General features: G+C 35.5%; 2 protein-coding genes across 2 annotated transcripts; both read left to right on the top strand.

The window, feature by feature from the left end:
- Nucleotides 1–59: 59 nt before the first annotated feature.
- LOC138314880 (cell division cycle-associated protein 7-like) lies at nt 60–8672 on the top strand. The gene is made up of 10 exons (XM_069255479.1): nt 60–182; nt 1194–1264; nt 1736–1798; nt 2364–2567; nt 2871–2960; nt 4724–4855; nt 5107–5193; nt 5690–5752; nt 6262–6398; nt 7330–8672. The coding sequence occupies exons 2-10, from the start codon at nt 1208–1210 to the stop codon at nt 7340–7342; spliced, it is 846 nt and encodes a 281-aa protein (XP_069111580.1). The 5' UTR covers nt 60–182; nt 1194–1207; the 3' UTR covers nt 7343–8672.
- A 3091-nt stretch (nt 8673–11763) lies between these two features.
- Nucleotides 11764–14450, top strand: LOC138316919 (uncharacterized). The gene is made up of 3 exons (XM_069258564.1): nt 11764–12492; nt 12686–12744; nt 13006–14450. Exons 1-3 carry the CDS (start codon nt 12204–12206, stop codon nt 13891–13893), a joined length of 1236 nt encoding a protein of 411 aa, XP_069114665.1. The 5' UTR covers nt 11764–12203; the 3' UTR covers nt 13894–14450.
- Nucleotides 14451–21637: the final 7187 nt, after the last annotated feature.

The following is a 21637-nucleotide window of genomic DNA, read 5'->3' as shown; positions in this document are numbered from 1 at the left end:
GCAGCTCAGAAAGCCGGTATGTATCACGTGACTTTTGTTTACATCGTTGAATTGTGGGATTTCCCGGCAAAATTTGATCACGTGGGCAATCATCCACCACGCATAGCATCCTGCAAGAAGATCTAGAACAAATTGTAGATCTGCAGTTTGATATATGTTCCTGATACGATAGCAGCATCAAGGTAAGCCAAATTAACCATGATTCTACAATTATGAATTTGGGAAATCGCACCAGTCAAAAAATCTTTACAGTATAGGACCAGACACCATTATTCATTGACAAGGAGTGAGTATAATTTTCCCGGGGATTTTTTTTTCTGCGTGGGTACTCGGAATAATTTCAATTTTTATTGAATTGATTATGGCGATTTATTAAATATTTCAATATTTTATATATGTATAAAATTTTACTTTTACGATAGGCCTACAATGTTCATTGACATTGTAACTGTAATTTGTAAAGTAAAAAATGATTAAGGCCTACTAGTAAGAGTCAAGAGTCAAGAAGTTTTATTTAGAGTCGCATACATGAGGAACATAATAGCATTAGCATTGTAGTGCTATTCTTGCGACAAACATATGTAAAAATATCACAGTACAAACGGGTAATATATATATATGTATAGACAGACAACTGAACAATTTAACTATAACAAGCATGCAATAGATACATGATATTTAGTTGGAAACAGCTATCACAGTTTATCAGAAATAAAAAAAAATTAAAGATAATAACTTAATAATTACACTTGTATGTCACACAAATGTTACACAAAATATATTAAGACACTGAAGTGTAATGTACATAAATGCTAATATAGCAAAGTGTAAAAATTTACAGGATATACAGTCACTGACTAACATAGTGTGAATAAAAAAAATAGATATTGAAGTCATAGGTAGAAAACAATAAGCTAAAATAAGGTTTATAAAAGTAATGATCTTTGAAAAGATTTGAAATATCACAGGTTGTATGGTCTAATTTCAATCAGGTAGATTCGCAAGGGGAACAACTCATCCTATATGGTGTGTACAGATTGTACAGGAGCAGTAATTACTTTACACTAATTATATATATAATATTTAAAATGAAATTCTGAAATATTGCTCTCTTAAAATAAATATGTTAATTTATGTATTTTATAAACTTCCCATTGCTCTCTTATATAAGTGTCATTTGTTTCTATTTGCAGAACTTTAAAAGAAAATGGCTAGTCGATATGAAGAACTCCGGAATAAAAACTTGGAGGACAACAAACTGATGGTAATTATAATTATTTTGGAAAAGTAATTTAAATTGTACGTTTTAATGGGGCCACGGTGGGCGAGTGCAAGATGTCCTGACATATTACCGGAAGCCCTCCACCTCTGGGACACGAGTTTGAATCCTATGACAGTATGTGGGGCAGTTGCCTGGTACTGACAGCTGGTCGGTGGTTTTTCTCAGGGTACTTCAGTTTTACTCTGCCATCAAACTTGGGGAATCCTTATATGACCCTGGTTGTTGATAAAACATACAATTAACAACCGATACCTTTTAATGTCTTTAATTAGTTTTGATATTTAGTGACATACAGACTGTAGTCTGTAGCAGAAAATACATTTTGTCGTTTGCTTGACCTGGTATTACGTAATCATTGAGTTGATTATTTTTTTTTTCTTCCATTCTAAATTGCATATATCAATTCACACCTGTTTGTTAATACAATCATCACATTGAGTTGTTTTGTTACAGCTGGACAAACTTCTACATGACCTGAAGGGATCTATGCCTGTGAAAGTGGAGAAACCAGCCAGAGTAAGTCTGTGTCAAAATGACATATGTGGAATTGTCGTTCAGTAAAGAATAGAAATGTTGCATTGATGAAGTATTATCATACAAAAAGTATAAGAGAATAGAGATCGGTTATGGCAAAATAGGTGGTAGACTTTACATGCCACATGTAATAACGTCATGAAGCAGGAAAAAATATGAAACAGTGTTTACTGGTCCAAATCAAAATTAATACTTTTACTAAACAAATCACAAAGAACTGAAATTAGTGTTGACCAAAGCAGAAAAGTGTTTATCAATGTCCTTTATAATAAGTCTTTCTATGGAAAGGAGTTATTTTCGATCAAATTTCTTATAGCGGTGGCCGAGTGGTTAAGGTGTCTTAACATATTACCACAAGCCCTCCACCTCTGGGATGCGGGTTCGAATTCCATGTGGGGCAGTTGCCAACTACTGACCGCTGGTCGTTGTTTTTTCTCCAGGTACTCCAGCTTTCCTCTGACAACAAACCTGGCACATCCTTACATGACCCTTGCTGTTAATAGGATGTTAAACTAATTAAAAATCAAATCTATCTAATTTCTTATAGAAAACCAAAGCTCCAAAATCTTCAGAACAACTTCCTACAAGACGGAATCCATCGCGCAGTGCTAGATCTTACACATCGTCCCGACACAGTCTATCTCCGTATGACCTCGATGATTGTGGAATGTCCAGCAGAAGACAAAGACGGGGTTCCGTGTCATCTTCTATATCTTCTTCATCGTCTACTTCACCTTCCTCTTCACCAAATGTAATTCATTATCTGGCTATTTTGGAAAACAATCGTAAATGAGCAAAAAAAGATAGAAATCTGGATGAGATAGGGTTAAATTCATACCTTCTTATATTGCCAATCTATGAAGCATGGGCATTACCATAATGTCTTTAAAAGACTTTTTTTATGATGATTTTTTTTTTCAAATCATGTATTTTTTTCTGTAATTGTTTTCTTTCTACACTGCCTAGTATTGATGATGACATCCATGTTTCCATCAGTAGTGTAACAATATTTACATGTGCATTTTTTATTTGATATAATTTTCTTTCATTCCAGAAACTATTCGTAAGGTTCGGCTTTTTCCAAAAGTCCACGGCAAGGCCAGATGAGGCAGAAGAAACAGATTCGTTGAATAGTGATAATGATGTATGTTGTCTGTACTTAACCTTACAAATACCAATTCTTGATGTATCCTAATTAATACACACTTCATAGTAGGTATGGTAGGAGTTTTAGAGAGTCCAGAACACCATTTTAGTCCGTTTCAAAGTCCGCAGGTGTCAAAATCTCATTTAATGTTATTGAATAATGCTGTCTTATTAATGTTTTACATTTTGTTAAGTGCACTGTGCTTATTATAAAGATATGATTTTAAGTTTTTAATGTGATACAGATTAACAGAAGGTAGGCAGGGATATCAGATATCAGGGGGCAAATATTACTTTATTATATGGTATACATTGATCGATTCTTTTAAGGATCTGCTCTGGTGAAAAGTCAAAGTTTTCCTACATATGACTTTTTTTCTGATATAGATTTTTGGAAATAGGAATTCATACCAAAGTGAACAATGTGATAAAAATAATAAGGTGTGGTGCTTGTACTAGCTATTTGACGTAAATTGTGATTTTACCAGAATTTCACTGTTTTGAGCATACACACGACAAACTTAAGCAATGATTTGCAAATTAGTTGTAAGTCTTGTGGTGAAATAGGGTTTGGTCAATTTGTCTCAATTATCGGAATGGCGTGGGTATTCGGGACACTTCGGGTATCTGTATTCGTCTGATAGGTAGTTGACAAATCTCACCAGTCTTAATCCAGCACCAGCCAGTTTACACATGTATGATTATGTACCTATTTAGCATTGAGGTTTTGAAACAGTCTGATACGTTTGAATATTCACAAAACTACAATTTTTGGCAGATTCAACGCTTAACTGAAAAAGTTCTGATGACTTCACTTTTTCCAAAATTTTGCAGACCAAAAGAAAAAAAAGTGTCTGATTCTAAAACCATTATAAAAATAGGGGGTCAGTGTGCTTGATTTTTTGTCACGATACAAAATGTTATTTTTCAGCAATAAGCATTCTTGTTAAAAATTCAAATAACTTAATTTTCACTTATATGTAAAAAATAAATTTTTTTACACAATTTTTAAGAAATGACCAATTATGCGACCATTTTGAAAAGGTGCATTTCTTACACAATATTTTTAGCCCACCATCATCAGATGGTGGGCTATTCAAATGTTTTTCATCCCTGGTCCGTCATATTGGATTTTGGTAGTTAAAGTTTGTTACCACTATTTCTCAGAAAGTAATGAAGGGATCTGTCGCAAATTTCATATATAGGTTCCCCTAGGGCCCTAGTTGTGCATAGTGCATTTTGGGACTTATCAGTCAACAAGATGGCCGATTTTGACCATTGAAGTTTTTTACCACTATTTCTCAGAAAGTACTGAAGGGATCTGTGTCAAATTGCATATGCAGGTTCCCCTAGGGGTCAAGTTGTGCATATTGCATTTTCGGACCAATCGGTGAACAACATGATGGCCAACAGGCCGCCATCTTGGATTTTGATAGTTGAAGCTTGTTACCACTATTTCTCAGAAAGTACTGAAGGGATCTGTCTCAAATTTCATGTACAGGTTCCTCTAGGTCCCTGATTATGCATATTGCATTTTGGTACCAATCAGTGAACAAGATGGCTGACAGGACGCCATCTTGGAATTTGACAATTGAAATTTGTTACTATTGTATATCTCAGAAAGTACTCAAAGGATCTTTCTCAAATTTCATATGTAGTAAAAGTTTGAAAAGCAGAGAAAAGATCTTTCTTTCCTTTGTCAGACATAGATCATTCTTGGTTGGCGCCAATATTTTTTAATCCCTACATTTTAATCTACAGGAGGAAGAGTTCACTTTACCAAAGCGGGCACACCGATTGGTCCACGATTCACGGGCAGCTGCTGATATCACGGAAGAAGATCTGGAAATGGTGGCTGAATTTGTCAGCGAAAAGAAATATGACAGCTTTTATGTAAGTTCATGTTTATCTCTAGAAAATGGTCTTTGCATGCCTTGGTTTAAGGCTTTTTGTAAATTGTTCAGGTTTAAATTTATTATTAAATACAAGCAGCAGAGTGGTTCTGAAAACTAAGACTTGTCAGACTTTTTAACAAAACCTGTGGACTCTGCTTCTGCTGATTTGCTAAGAAAGCAAAATAAATTTATACATGATGATATTATGTCCAGCAGATTACAATATGAAAAGGATTTTTTGTGTTTCAGGGAACTTCCTGCCATCAGTGTAGACAGAAAACAAATGATATGAAAACTATCTGTCGCTCAGGACACTGTTTAGGGGTGAGAGGTCAGGTAAGTGTAAAGGTTGTTGTATAGGGGTGAGAGGTCAGGTATCACGTATTGACCCAATAAGCATCCAGGGTTTTTAAAAAAAGGAAAAGGTACTTAATAAGACAAAATTATTGCAAACTCATAGTTTTGATCTTATGCCTGGGCATTGAAATGAGGCCTCAAAAAGGGGAGGGGCGCTTATTGGGTTCAATATGGCAAGCGTAAAGGTCATTGTAATTTCAATTTAAGTGAATCATACTGAGGAGCTTAAGTTTTGTGGTTTTGGTAAGTTATCTGGACATGTTGTATTTGACTGTATTTTTTGAAAGCTATTTTAAAAGTAACTGCTTCAATGTCAATTCATTTATATTTATTGTCACATTCACCACCAAATTAAGAGCTTTACAAAAGTAATATTTAATTTATTTATCTTGACAAATATCATTATTTGAACATTGTAAAATATCCTTATTTGCAGTTTTATCTAGATCTATAATATCCTTACATTTATTTTCAGTTCTGTGGTCCGTGCTTGAGAAATAGATACGGAGAGAGCGCTAAAGAGGCCCTGAAGAATGATGTTAGTATTTCCAATATTGGATATTGTCACTTTCATCTCCAGTGATACTACATAGTAACATTATATTAACAAGTTGTGTATAGGAATCCTTGTTGATTTTCTGGAAGTTTGGGGGAGGGTGTTGGTGGTATTAGCTTGGCAGTATACAGCATTGCTAAGCTCTGTTCTGTGTCATATAACTAAAGAGTGAAATTATGAAACCACTTTAATTTCATTTTCTTGGTGTCAGTACAAATTGCTAAAATGTTGAACAGCAAAAATAACTACACAGCAGTTAAGACATCAGTTTAGGAAGATGTACAGATCAAATCTTGTGTGGAGATGGGGCATTTAGTTGTTTTGCACATATATTTTTTTTTTCAGTTGATTTCCCAATTTTTCAGACATTATCCTTATTTGTCACCATTGTTTCTGATATGAATTTATGCTAGTCATAGAATGTGATTTTAAACCTGAAGATGTCCGAATTATTAGTTGTCTGAGTCTAACTTCAGATGTCTCTGTTTCAGAATTGGAGTTGTCCCCCCTGCCGTAGAATCTGTAACTGTAGTTTCTGTAGGAAGAAGAATGGCAAAGGCTGTACTGGAATCCTCATTCACCTGGCACGGCAAAATGGCTTCAATGACGTTAACGCTTACTTACAGAGGTACGTACCAATGATTGAAACTTAGTTACAGAGTAACAAATATTTACAATTAGTTTTCTACTACATGATTCCATCTGTTGCTGGAAGTCTCATTCATCAATTAATAAGTGTGTTTCTTTGGAATATTCAGTCTGTTCTAGCTTGATTCAGCAGATAAATCTTGAATGTTGTTCATCATTGAAAGTGATTTTTATAGTTCTTGATTATTAAACAAATAATTACTGTTAAAGCAAGAAAAAATATATCACAAAGTTACTTTTCATTAAGAAGGTTGCAATAAGGTTTCTTTGAAATTGTTGTTTTCTCTATAATAAATCTCAAGCTAGATTGATTTTGAAATTATCTCCCTTGAGAAGACCTCCATGACAGTAGCTGTTATGAAATAAAGAAGCATGTTCCTTTAATACTTCATTATATATAATAAATAAACATGTTCCTTTAATACTTCCCTTTATAGAATAAATAAGCATGTACCTTTAATACTTCCCTTTATAGAATAAATAAGCATGTTCCTTTAATACTTCATTATATATAATAAATAAACATGTTCCTTTAATACTTCCCTTTATAGAATAAATAAGCATGTTCCTTTAATACTTCCCTATATATCTTCCTATATAGAATAAATAAACATGTACCTTTAATACTTCCCTATATAGAATAAATAAACATGTACCTTTAATATTTCCCTATATAGAATAAATAAACATGTTCCTTTAATACTTCCCTATATAGAATAAATAAACATGTACCTTTAATACTTCCCTATATATAATGAATAAACATGTTCCTATAATACTTCCTTATATAAATAAATAAACATGTACCTTTAATATTTCCATATATAGAATAAATAAACATGTTCCTTTAATACTTCCCTATATAGAATAAATAAACATGTTGCTTTAATACTTTCCTACTTGTGTTTCAGCTTGAAGAGATGAGCAAGACTGAGAAATAGAGGTTTGCAAAAACTGACTTGAATTTTTAATCAAACATGAACCTACTATTGATATGATTACATGTAGTGCTAGCTTTACTGGAATCTTAGTTGATATCCAAATAGTTTAGATGAACCAAGCATGTAAACTGATGATACATATTTTAACTGTCTTACACTCTGGTGTCATGCTGGCTATTACCATTACCAGTATTTTGAGAATTAATTTTTCAGAATGACAAAATACATTAAACTGGTAATTCCTTGGGTAGAGATTGATTTTTAAAATGGAATGATCAAAATGTTATATTTGGGGGCTAAAAATTCATTACTTGGGTCCAAATAAATATTGAATTCATTAAGTTAGTTTGAAAGTTTTGTTGATTAAAGGTTAAGTTTTGTACATCATTATTTTCTATAATACACCAAACAGGATTAATTAAATTGTAAATAAAAGTATTTTATAAATTGATTATAGATAATGAATTTATGGCATATAGAGGTCTAATCAAAGTGATATTAGCCCTACCTAGTGACATTACTCATATTCTGAAATGTTAATACACAGTAAATATTTTTTAAATGTACAAAATGTATGTATAAAGTATGAATACAATGTATGAATAATTTTAAATGTATGTTGGTATAGACACACAATAAATAGTTTTATATGTATGTTGGTAATAATTCATCATGTGTAAACTATCGATGTTCACTAGACAAATTAACAATCATGGATTTTAAAGATGTCATTATTGTAAATATATTTGTATTGTTTACCTGAACAGATCTAGATACAAGTCTTTATTTTGACAAGTAATGTCATTCTGATCTATTCAGAGTTACTGCCCTTTGTTTCGCCTGTCCAACAGTCAAGCAAAGGGAAGTAACTCGCGACCGATTAGACTGTGGAACTGTATTGGCAATGATATATAAACAAACAGTACATGTACTGAAAATCCATCGACATCATCATCATTTCATTGTTTGTACATTCTCATTAACTAGATATTGGTAACCACACTATGTTGTACTTTATAGATGAATTGAATTAATTATTACAAATAAAATTTGTTTTTTTTTTGTTAAGTACAAAATCATGATTGCATTTCTGTTTTTAAAATAGGAAATCATCATCAAAATATTGTATATTACATGTATATCATGCTCACAACTTGTTTGGATTAGTTTCAATGTTTTAAATGTAAGTTTTTAAAAGCATTTTCTGTAATTTTGTTACACTTTTAAAAAATGTTTTAAACAAGTATTGTTAATCTTATTTTTATACCTTACTGGTTTTAAATTCATTCAATAAATCGTTATTTTACGTACCATCCAGACTGTTGTTCTTTTTAGTTCACTTCTCAAACAGAGGGAATCGCCCTGGCATCGGCGTTGGTTAGGGTTTTGGTGCAAGTTGTGTAATACCGTTATCTTTAACAATTGACAATGATTCCTACATCATTGTAGGGTTATAACTTTTGCGCTGGGTACTAAATTTGAGAATTTCAAGAGGCCCAATGGGCAGAAATTTTCTTGTTCAGGTTTTGTAAAATGCTGTTCTTAGTAACAACTGACATTGATATAGGATTATAGGTTGTTTTTGTATTGGTTAAACATATGGGTGTGGAAAAGTTAGTTTTTTTCCAGATGCCCGCCGGCCAATTTGTACTTTACAACTTACAAGTAGCTGCAATACTGTAGCTTATAAGACATAATGGTGTCGTCTTTAGAGTTACATGGTGCCAATTACTGCTAGTGGAGCAAAGTAAATGCTTATTTACACCTTTATATGCATGTTGTTGAGCCGTTTTAATCTTACCTACAAAGCAACGTATACAAGAGTCACGGATGATATCTTTGTTACATACAAATATGGCGGTTTTTTAAAAGGAAAATGTACAGCAATTGATTATGAAATTGACATAAGATATATATTATTAATGATTGTTATGAAGAGTTTATAAAAAAAAATGTGATTTTATTGCGGCAGTGCTCCAATTAAACATATGGGACAATTTCGTACCCTTCCGAAACCATAGTACGTACATGTATGTATTCGTTCTGCTTGCAACTGGCATTGATTTCTACCTCGATATAAAGTACTTAAGTATTAAATATGCACGAGTGTTTTAACTTATTCTAGTAGTAAGTGTGTTCTAGTTTTGAAATTATTGGAAAAAGCAAATACGTTTAGCTGACAGGGAGTCGTAACCGTGTTGACTATTGAGAATGTTTATAGCTGCTCCATCTGATGGTGTTTGAGGACATTTAATGATTGTTTGCCTCTGCACTACAACATAACCAAAAATTCTAAAGTTGCGTGGAAAATTAAGATTTCAGAAAATTTGTAGTCAGTTGAATGTCATCATGTATCCCTAACAGCTTTCCAGGTCCGATAATCACGCTGTTGAGAAGACGTAATAAAGGCATAACTATTATTGGTACAGATCTCGTGATGTCACGAACGTTGATACTTCTTTAGAGCTCTCTATCAAAGGTACCTGGCAATTATACATCATCCTATCGACAAGGTAAACTTGCGGACATTTGCCATCTTTTCAATACACGAGTCAATCCCTACAACGGGATAGGAGTCTATGTGCTTTTCTGAACTTCTCACAAATCGGTAGGATTTGTCTAGCTTCGGTACGTACCATAAGGAAATATCCATTCATTTTTGCTTGGGCCAATGCTATCATTGTCCAATAGATCTAAAATACATATAATATCTTTCTTTATATCCAACATCCAGTTAATGATAGATGACGTCAGTTTTCTGTGGAGTGTCATGAAGCAAATATTTGGAATCCTCAGTTGATGTCGTTTTCTGCCCAATGGATGATTTCACAGTTTCTTGTCCAAGTTCACGAGCACATCCGAGTTCCGTCACCTAGCAGCTCTTCCTAAACCTTCACCCTGTACTCCGCCATATATGTCTACATTACTAACATCAGCTGGACCCTTTGTGATGATACAGAGGTCAAAGTAGCAATAGGGTGATGGGTCATGTGCTATTCATATGTAATTTATTAAATTAACAATTGATGAGTGAAAACGTGGCAATTAAAGTTTTATATTCATAGCGTTCATGTACTTTTTTCCAAAGAACATTTTAATATTGCATCTAGCTCAGGATTTGGTAATGGAAAAATTGTTGGAAATCTTTGAAATAATATGTTTATATTTTTGTTTGGGTAGTTGTCAAATAACCTTTTGCCATTTCACATACCCTTGCCAGGCATGTTTAAAACTAGTGGCAGGGCGTTGTTTCTGATAATACTTTTTCCGTTTCTTCACTACTACGTCTTTGTAGTATTTTCCGGTAATGATTTTGCCATTTTAACCAGCACTTTTATTGCGAATCCTTCACCAGAGACGAAGATTGCATATGAAACCTTATTTATACTCGAAGAACGTTTTGCAGTTATTTAGCCTTTGCTGTCACGGGCTCAAAATAATGGACCCAGGTTTCATCACATGTGACAACATTATCAAACTGTATTTTGCCATTGAATATTCCTACTTTGCATATTACAGAGTTAGCTCCCTTGTGGGTAGGTATCGAATGTTACGTCATTATTTTGTGAGCGCAATTCACACCGTTTTCTCCGTAAAGTATGACGTTACACTCGCAAACACATGACGTCACAATCAATACCTACCCGCAAGAGCAGATAACTCTGTAATTTACAAATACAGATTATTTGAAGCAGCTTTTTGGTCACGTTAACCAAAAACGGGTTTTGCTTTTGCTCCTCAGTCAACAGATGTGGCACCCATCTAGCAGAAATCTTTCTGGCATTCAAATGCTTCTTCAAAATAAGGGGAACCGTTGATAGTGATATGCCTACATTTCGTGCAATACCACGGACTGTAAATCTGGCATCTCCTCATGTGCAGGTTCCGCTAGGGCCCTCGTTGTGTATATTGCATGATCAGTCAACAAAATGGCATGAAGTTTGTTACCGCTATAACTCAGAAAGTACTGAAAGGAATCTTTTTCAAATTTCATTAGTAGTAGGTTGTCAAATTTGAAAAGCAAATCAAATATTCTTTCATGGTTTAGAACCGACAAAATAGTCTTTGGCCTGTTGTCAAAACCAGCTGTAATTATATCGATTCGAAAGGACACGGGTCTATTGGTTAGTATATGTTATTAGTGTATGTATTTTGTACATGGACTATCGACGTTTGTCTTGTGAGTAAGGGCAGTGCTAATGTAATGCACTAACACCGGTGGTTGATCTATCACCGATAAAAATAGAAACACGTGACGACTTTTTTACGAAAAAAACGACGCGAATTTTCACCGTAAATATTCAACACCTCTTATCACAAACAGAATAGTTCAAATAGTATACGAGTAGGTAAAATGAGAATTGCTTTTCTCTTGTTGCCTAACAACTATACATGCATGTCATAACTATTATATAAGCTGTGATATATTCTTTTAAATTTCGTTTGGAAAGTATCAGCCATAGCATGTAGAATCACAGAGGATAAAATATGAGTTCGTTTTGATAATAGCTATATATTTCAGTTAGTTCCAGAGCAGGTACTCTAGATCACCCTTAGTTAATATTGACTGTCGTTTACGATTCTGAACTTATCATGAAACAATATTTATTTTCTACAGATACAAACACAAAATACATGTATGCGTTCACTCATCAGTGCTATTTTTCGTTCAATAGTTAGAGTAACGTAATTAGACCATACACAAAACACCTATGCTGTCTATATACAGGTATGTATTGTACTTTCACACTATTGTCTGTTTGTAAATATATACTGACGGCATAGATACATGTCTAAAGCCATCAACTAGACTTTAAACAGGGCTCAAACATTCAACCAACGAAATGGATCCGGCAAGCAAAAGCATTATCTCACAGAATCTGGTACATATAAAATCCACATTGTCTCACCTTGATCCAATCATTGATAGATTGATAGAGGGAGGCATTTTTGGTTTCGGCGATAGAAGCAGAATAGAAGCTGTGTCAGCACCGCAGCAACAATTTAATAACTTTATCAACATACTTGTGACCTCATCAAATCCAAATGCCTTCAGAGTATTCAGAAAGGCTCTGAAGAGTGAGGGATATGGTACTGTCGCTGACAAACTAGATAAAACCACGCCGGTACAATGTAAGTACGAAGTCTCTTGGTTTTTTTTCTTCTACTTATCATTTAATTCATGCTTAATAGTATTTTTTAATTACGTGTTGTGTCTACAATTCATTTGAAATTAAAGACAAGTACATACGTTTTAACGATAAAAACCGACTATCAGTCGAGTTTACTGAAAGTGACATTAATGTTGAATGATTTGATGTTATAGCTGTGCCGTGGATTGCATCAAGTCGCCTATCCACTAGAGAAAACAGCATCACAAGTAATGTAAGTATTGTAGCTATTACATAAACTTAAATAAATAAAACTATTTATTTAATTAAAATCTACCTATAAATGAGTTACAGTAAAGCGATAATACATTGTCGAGTAAAACAAACAAGAGAGAAAAACACCAATATTTGAAAATGACTTTGTAACTGATATTAGCATATTGTCATTAAGCGACTGTCCCAAAGTGTTGTTTTAAATATACATGTTTTAAGAAAGAAAGAAAAAAACCCAAATTGTTTTTATATATAACTGCAGAAAGGGGATATCGATGCTGCTGCGGCCTCTGGAATAGATTCGCCCAGAAACGGGTGTATGAATGACTGTATGACCGGTGGTGTGGTGGTAGAAAAAGTTCTGGAAAGTGTCGAGAGAAACCAACAAGCTTTTCTCGCAGAGTTACAACGCATGCGTGATGAAGACTGGACTAAGATGGAGGAACAACGGAGACGTGACAAAGATGAGATGCAACGTCAGTTTGAGACTTTGAAGAATTCGAATGAACAGGAATATGACGTAGCCAGAATATCTATGCGATATGTGGCTTTGCAAGTGAAATACGATCATCTGCGAGAAGTTCAGAAAGGAATGCGACAGGTAGATTCCGAAAGACGTGAAAAGCTGATGACACTGAATAGAGAACTAGTTTTACTTAAGCAGAATTACGAAGAAATGGAAAAGGAAATGAAAATTCTGAAAGAACTGCTGGGAAATGTAGCTATCGAAAAGGAAGTAGAAAATATAACTCAGCCAGGCGAAAACACAAAGATTATTGAAAATCTGAAGGCAGACAAACGTGACCTGATGCAAAAACTCGACGAGAAGTTGACGGAAATAGCAAACCTTCAAGAACAAATAGCCCAACAGGCAGAACTTATCAAAAATAGTAACTCAGGACAAGACAACACGCGATCTAACAAGGACATTGCACGTGAAGAGAAAATCGACAAAATGTATGAAATGATGGAGAAGATGGTGAAGGAAAAGACTGAAGTAGCAGACGACATAAAGGAATATGAAGACCGTAAAAAAGCACACACTGGGCTGAATACTTCCAGGATACAGCTAAATGAACGGCATGCGGCTCGAAATAAAATAACGGGCACGAAAGCTTTGAAACTCCAACTCAATACGGACAGGAAATAATCATCAGTAAAACAGGTTTTTCGGTCGATTTATACCAATGCCATCAATTGGAGCCCGCCGATTAGATTGTTACCACTGCACGCATTGAGTATGTCATATGTGGCATTATTAGGATATTTTGCCAACTTAGATCTCGTTTTATTCTTTTATATTCAAAATCACGTATTTTTAAGTAGATCATTGCCCTTTTCATCAAAAGAATTGCTTGTACCATAGTCAAGCTTTCATCATTAGCTAAATTTAGATAAAGATCTAAAACAAAATAACAGTTTCATAACCTGGCCTAATTCTGTTCGTAGTATAAGTCATTGTTGTAAGTACAATAGTAGTCCAGCTCATTAGTTTTCTGGGTTATTGTACATACTAATTACATGTAATTATCGTCTGCTCCATATCAGTGACTCAGCACTTGGATCATATCCAGCATATTTATTGAAGATAATTACGTCATATGTATCAAGTTTTGTTGTTGTATCAATTCACTGTCCACTGAATTATACTGACATATTGTTGACTGTTGTTTTGTTGTTGTATCAAGCCACTGTCCATTGTATTATACTGACATATTGTGTGACTGTGTTTGTTGTTGTATCAAGTCACTGTCCACTGTTTATACTGACATTGTGACTGTTGTTTGTTGTTGTATCAAGTCACTGTCCACTGTATTATACTGACATATTGGTGACTGTTGTTCTGTTGTTGTATCAAGTCACTGTCCACTGTATTATACTGACATATTGGTGACTGTTGTTCTATTGGTGTATCAAGTCACTGTCCCCTGTATTATACTGACATATTGGTGACTGTTGTTCTATTGGTGTATCAAGTCACTGTCCACACTGTACATATTGTTGACTGTTGTTTTGTGTGTATCAAGTCACTGACCACTGTATTATACTGACATATTGTGACTGTTGTTCTATTGGTTGTATCAAGTCACTGTCCACTGTATTATACTGACATATTGGTGACTGTTGTTCTATTGGTTGTATCAAGTCACTGTCCACTGTATTATACTGACATATTGTTGACTGTTGTTTTTGTTGTTGTATCAAGTCACTGTCCCCTGTATTATACTGACATATTGGTGACTGTTGTTCTATTGGTGTATCAAGTCACTGTCCACTGAATTATACTGACATATTGTTGTTCTTGTGTATCAGCACTGTCATATATACTGACATAGTTGCTGTTGTTCTGTTGTTGTATCAAGTCACTGTCCACTGTATTATACTGACATATTGGTGACTGTTGTTCTGTTGTTGTATCAAGCCACTGTCCATTGTATTATACTGACATATCGTTGTCTGTTGTTTCTATTGTTGTTATCAAGTCACTGTCCCCTGTATTATACTGACATATTGGTGACTGTTGTTCTATTGTTGTATCAAGCCACTGTCCATTGTATTATACTGACATATCGTTGTCTGTTGTTCTATTGTTGTATCAAGTCACTGTCCCCTTGTATTATACTGACATATTGTTGACTGTTGTTTCTATTGTTGTATCAAGTCACTGTCCACTGTATTATACTGACATATTGGTGACTGTTGTTCTGTTGTTGTATCAAGTCACTGTCCACTGTATTATACTGACATATTGGTGACTGTTGTTTTGTTGTTGTATCAAGTCACTGTCCACTGTATTATACTGACATATTGTTGACTGTTGTTTTGTTGTTGTATCAAGTCACTGTCCACTGTATTATACTGACATATTGTTGACTGTTGTTCTGTTGTTGTATCAAGTCACTGTCCATTGCAATGATAATGTTATCTCCCCATTAATGTTTTTTTTCCACAGTAGATATTTTATAGAGTCTTATTGATAACTATTTAATTGAATGGAATGCGTTCATAATGCTTTTACATCCCATTATAATGGGTCCTTGCACTTTACAAACAGATCAGGCTTCGATTTCTCGCACTCAAAAAAGATCAAAAGTTTTTCTTCTTCTGTAACTAAAATGAACTGGGTTTTTTTTACTGAAGTAATTGTTTTCGAGAAATCGGGGCCAGGGTCTCTTCAACTCCCTTAGATTCGTTGTTTCTCGTCCTGACTCTGAATAATAAGAATTCGCCGACATCAAACTTCATCGGAACGGGTTTTCTCTAGATGTTGATGTTTTGTCATACAGAATCCCCCACAAACAGAACATTAAATTTTATTTTCGCTACATCATATACAATAAGGCATAGCAGAAGTGAAAAGCCAAAAGTCGCAAATCGAACGATGATGAAATTTATTACAATTGCATTAATTATCAACTGCAATTATTATCCCACGTTTTCACAAATAAGATGTATATTTATACATTTATGTCATATGTAAAACATATATTTTCACAAACCTGATGTTTTGATACTTAATTACGCGCCATACCTCATTGTCAGATATTTGTTTCCTTTTATTGTTTTAAGCGCTGTAAAATATCTGAATGGAGGATTTTGTTTTGTAAAGTAACTCTCATCTCATGAACACGATAAGTCGATTAGATATTAACATGATATTTACCGTAATCATTTCTATAGAGCTGTATCATATTTAACACTAAATTTGAGTTGTACATTAAATCAAATAAACCTCCAAACGATTTACGGCGAAAGTACACTCTAATGTTATATCTTTTAAGAATTGGATTTACGACGAAAGTACACTCTAATGTTATCTTTTAAGAATTGGATTTACGACGAAAGTACACTCTAATGTTATCTTTTAAGAATTGGATGTCTTTCCGTTGGAATTCATAGTCACTAGGACTATGAAGCGTGCCTCATGTTGAATTTTCCTCTATCAAGTTAGCATTCATATTGGATATGAATGCCAACTGAAAGACATTCAACGCTTGTATTAACATTTGATAAAAATATGATAAAATCCCAAGAAAGTTTACTTCTGCAATGAATACAGTATTCAATATCGTCAAAGTCGGAATAGCCCATTTGAACAGCCATCTTCCGTGACCGCTGGCACTACAATTGTGAGAATCATAAGAAGCGGATGGCAGTTCATAGACTGACGAATGTCAACTTCGATTGGAAAGATTGCACAGTAGGGCTGCAGCGAACATGTCAATCATAAGCGTCAATACAAACGACAATATAACTTTTACATTGATGGGCTGTACCATTATTGATCTATCTTCCCTGGATTCCGTTCTAGATGTTCGCGTACGTCAATGCACCTTACTTAAACGGGAATCGAGGCTATTCACTTTATTTTACGTTTATTTTTCATTTTTGAATTAAAAAGGCGACTGATATGTGAATGCTTGCCAATGGTCCGTACCGAAGACATCATTACGAGATGATTAAAAAAAGACACCATTTCCTTGCTGTCAGAAGATCTTAATAAATGTATTATTATTTCCATTTGTTTGTCACCCGTTTTGTAGGATTCTTACACAAGAAATAACCAAGGTCAATCAACACATCGCCGTATCGAGTCAGGAACTTAAAAGAGTTGAAAATCTCAAGCTTTTATTAAACGTTGCTTCCAAGGTACTTACCAGGCTTACACAATGTACCGACTGGTGCTCTGTCTGCTCCTTGCAAGTGTTATCGGCGACTGTGATATTTCCTTGGAGTTTTAGAGTCCATGTGGTCCTGTAACTGGACTGGTAAAACAGACACCCTACATGAGTTTTATAGCCAGGTCACGACTAGATTGTGCCCAGACATGTGCGAAGTACTTTTCTTGTTTGTCCGCTACGTCCTGTGGAAGCAGTCTTGGTTACCATTGCCATCTGATGGACCAACTCCACATTTGAACTGTAGTGATATAGACGTCATACAAGAGAGCTGCATCTTCCACGCCAAGGTAGACATTCTTATTCTGATGTTACAACCGTGTATATTAAACCAACGTTCTTTCGCGCACTATTTCCTTTCAATGGCTTCGCAATCAGCATAAATTCGCGATAGTTTGTCTCGGTAATAGATAAATATTTTCAAATTTAATTATGTGTATCTCCGCAGACCTAATTTGGTCCGGAAATCGCAAAATGTTGTAGCCGCAAAAACAGTTTGTTTACAGTAGTGATTGTTGTCGTTGGGAATACATTTTGTGTTTTCACGGATCATCAACAGAATCTCTAAAATTGATTCACGAAATTATAAAATGATGAACTTTTACAGCTAGATCGCAAATTTTGATTTAGTAGAAATCAAACCTCTTCGGCGAAAAAACTTTTTCGATGCGAAAATAACCGGATATGCATAGGGTAAAATTTGAATATAAACTTTGCTTAAAACGAAATTGAATTATCTCCTGATATGTCCGCTTTATAATATTAGTATTCTGTTCATTTTCCTGTTTTATGATTTTGTTTCTATTTTTTTCACTAGCAAAATGCTCCACATGCGTAACGAAAATTCGATGAATATGATACGAATATTTTTGCTGCAGAAGTACGAATCCGGTCCCATCCCGTACAGTCCTGCGGCCGAAACGACGGTGTCTGGTATGTATCGATATGAAAAGTGTGAAAGTTACTGACAGTGTAATAAAAAAAATACCCTGATGAGGTAGATACAGGTCCTCACTATCCTAGAATGAACAGCTATTCACAGTAGGTCATGGTTGTAACAGACGTTTGATATTTTCGCTTTCAGTTGTTTCATTATCACATATTTTCCAGTTATTTGTTCTGTCCTAGTGTAACATGCAGTAACTGTCAACATCAAAATATGCCCTCAGTGTAGCCTTAATGCATCGCATGCATTCATTGATGCATTTAATTCATAAGGGACTTTAACATGACAACGTCTGTTTCAGCTGGGTGACCCACCGACTTCCTCTAGATGTTACATTGCATCGTAGGTTTCAGTTGAATGCCCCGCCGACTTCTTCTTGGTGTTATATTATAACGTCTGTTTCAGCTGAATGCCTCGCCAACTTCTTGATGTTATATTATAACGTCTGTTTCAGTTGAATGTCCCGTCAACTTCTTCTTGATGTTAAAATATAACGTATGTTTCAGCTGAATACCCCGCCAACTCCTTCTTGATGTTAACTAAAACGTCTGTTTCAGCTGAATGTCCCGCAACTTCTTCTGATGTTAACTTATAACGTCTGTTTCAGCTGAATCTCTTCTTGATGTTAATTAAACGTCTGTTTCAGCTGAATACCCGCCAACTCCTTCTTGATGTTAAACTATAACAGCAATCCCGTTTCAGCTGAATACCCCGCCAACTCCTTCTTGATGTTAAACTAAAACGTCTGTTTCAGCTGAATACCCCGCCAACTCCTTCTTGATGTTAACTTAAACGTCTGTTTCAGCTGAATACCCCGCCAACTCCTTCTTGATGTTAACTTAAACGTCTGTTTCAGCTGAATACCCCGCCAACTCCTTCTTGATGTTAACTAAAACGTCTGTTTCAGCTGAATGTCCCCGACAACTCCTTCTTGATGTTAACTTAAACGTCTGTTTCAGCTGAATATCCCCGCCAACTCCTTCTTGATGTTAACTTAAACGACTGTTTCAGCTGAATACCCCGCCAACTCCTTCTTGATGTTAACTTAAACGTCTGTTTCAGCTGAATACCCCGCCAACTCCTTCTTGATGTTAACTTAAAACGTCTGTTTCAGCTGAATGTCCCGACAACTCCTTCTTGATGTTAACTTAAACGTCTGTTTCAGCTGAATACCCCGCAACTCCTTCTTGATGTTAACTTAAAACGTCTGTTTCAGCTGAATACCCCGCCAACTCCTTCTTGATGTTAACTAAAACGTCTGTTTCAGCTGAATACCCCGCCAACTCCTTCTTGATGTTAACTAAAACGTCTGTTTCAGCTGAATGTCCCCGACAACTCCTTCTTGATGTTAACTTAAACGTCTGTTTCAGCTGAATACCCCCGCCAACTCCTTCTTGATGTTAACTAAAACGTCTGTTTCAGCTGAATACCCCCGCCAACTCCTTCTTGATGTTAACTTAAACGTCTGTTTCAGCTGAATGTCCCGCCAACTCCTTCTTGATGTTAACTTAAACGTCTGTTTCAGCTGAATACCCCGCCAACTCCTTCTTGATGTTAACTAAAACGTCTGTTTCAGCTGAATACCCCGCCAACTCCTTCTTGATGTTAACTTAAACGTCTGTTTCAGCTGAATGTCCCGCCAACTCCTTCTTGATGTTAACTTAAACGTCTGTTTCAGCTGAATACCCCGCCAACTCCTTCTTGATGTTAACTTAAAACGTCTGTTTCAGCTGAATACCCCGCCAACTCCTTCTTGATGTTAACTTAAACGTCTGTTTCAGCTGAATACCCCGCCAACTCCTTCTTGATGTTAACTTAAACGTCTGTTTCAGCTGAATACCCCGCCAACTCCTTCTTGATGTTAACTTAAACGTCTGTTTCAGCTGAATACCCCGCCAACTCCTTCTTGATGTTAACTTAAACGTCTGTTTCAGCTGAATACCCCGCCAACTCCTTCTTGATGTTAACTTAAAACGTCTGTTTCAGCTGAATACCCCGCCAACTCCTTCTTGATGTTAACTAAAACGTCTGTTTCAGCTGAATACCCCGCCAACTCCTTCTTGATGTTAACTTAAACGTCTGTTTCAGCTGAATACCCCGCCAACTCCTTCTTGATGTTAACTTAAACGTCTGTTTTTCAGCTGAATACCCCGCCAACTCCTTCTTGATGTTAACTTAAACGTCTGTTTCAGCTGAATACCCCGCCAACTCCTTCTTGATGTTAACTAAAACGTCTGTTTCAGCTGAATACCCCGCCAACTCCTTCTTGATGTTAACTAAAACGTCTGTTTCAGCTGAATGTCCCGACAACTCCTTCTTGATGTTAACTTAAACGTCTGTTTCAGCTGAATACCCCGCCAACTCCTTCTTGATGTTAACTTAAACGTCTGTTTCAGCTGAATACCCCGCCAACTCCTTCTTGATGTTAACTAAAACGTCTGTTTCAGCTGAATGTCCCGCCAACTCCTTCTTGATGTTAACTTAAACGTCTGTTTCAGCTGAATACCCCGCCAACTCCTTCTTGATGTTAACTTAAAACGTCTGTTTCAGCTGAATACCCCGCCAACTCCTTCTTGATGTTAACTTAAACGTCTGTTTCAGCTGAATACCCCGCCAACTCCTTCTTGATGTTAACTTAAACGTCTGTTTCAGCTGAATACCCCGCCAACTCCTTCTTGATGTTAACTTAAACGTCTGTTTCAGCTGAATACCCCGCCAACTCCTTCTTGATGTTAACTAAAACGTCTGTTTCAGCTGAATACCCCGCCAACTCCTTCTTGATGTTAACTTAAACGTCTGTTTCAGCTGAATACCCCGCCAACTCCTTCTTGATGTTAACTTAAACGTCTGTTTCAGCTGAATACCCCGCCAACTCCTTCTTGATGTTAACTTAAACGTCTGTTTCAGCTGAATACCCCGCCAACTCCTTCTTGATGTTAACTTAAACGTCTGTTTCAGCTGAATACCCCGCCAACTCCTTCTTGATGTTAACTAAAACGTCTGTTTCAGCTGAATACCCCGCCAACTCCTTCTTGATGTTAACTAAAACGTCTGTTTCAGCTGAATGTCCCGACAACTCCTTCTTGATGTTAACTTAAACGTCTGTTTCAGCTGAATACCCCGCCAACTCCTTCTTGATGTTAACTAAAACGTCTGTTTCAGCTGAATACCCCGCCAACTCCTTCTTGATGTTAACTAAAACGTCTGTTTCAGCTGAATACCCCGCCAACTCCTTCTTGATGTTAACTAAAACGTCTGTTTCAGCTGAA

The sequence above is a fragment of the Argopecten irradians genome, chromosome 2, assembly GCF_041381155.1.
Source record: "Argopecten irradians isolate NY chromosome 2, Ai_NY, whole genome shotgun sequence".
NCBI lineage: Eukaryota > Metazoa > Mollusca > Bivalvia > Pectinida > Pectinidae > Argopecten > Argopecten irradians.
Note: the sequence above shows the minus strand (reverse complement) of the source record. Positions and strands in the feature narration are given on the sequence as shown.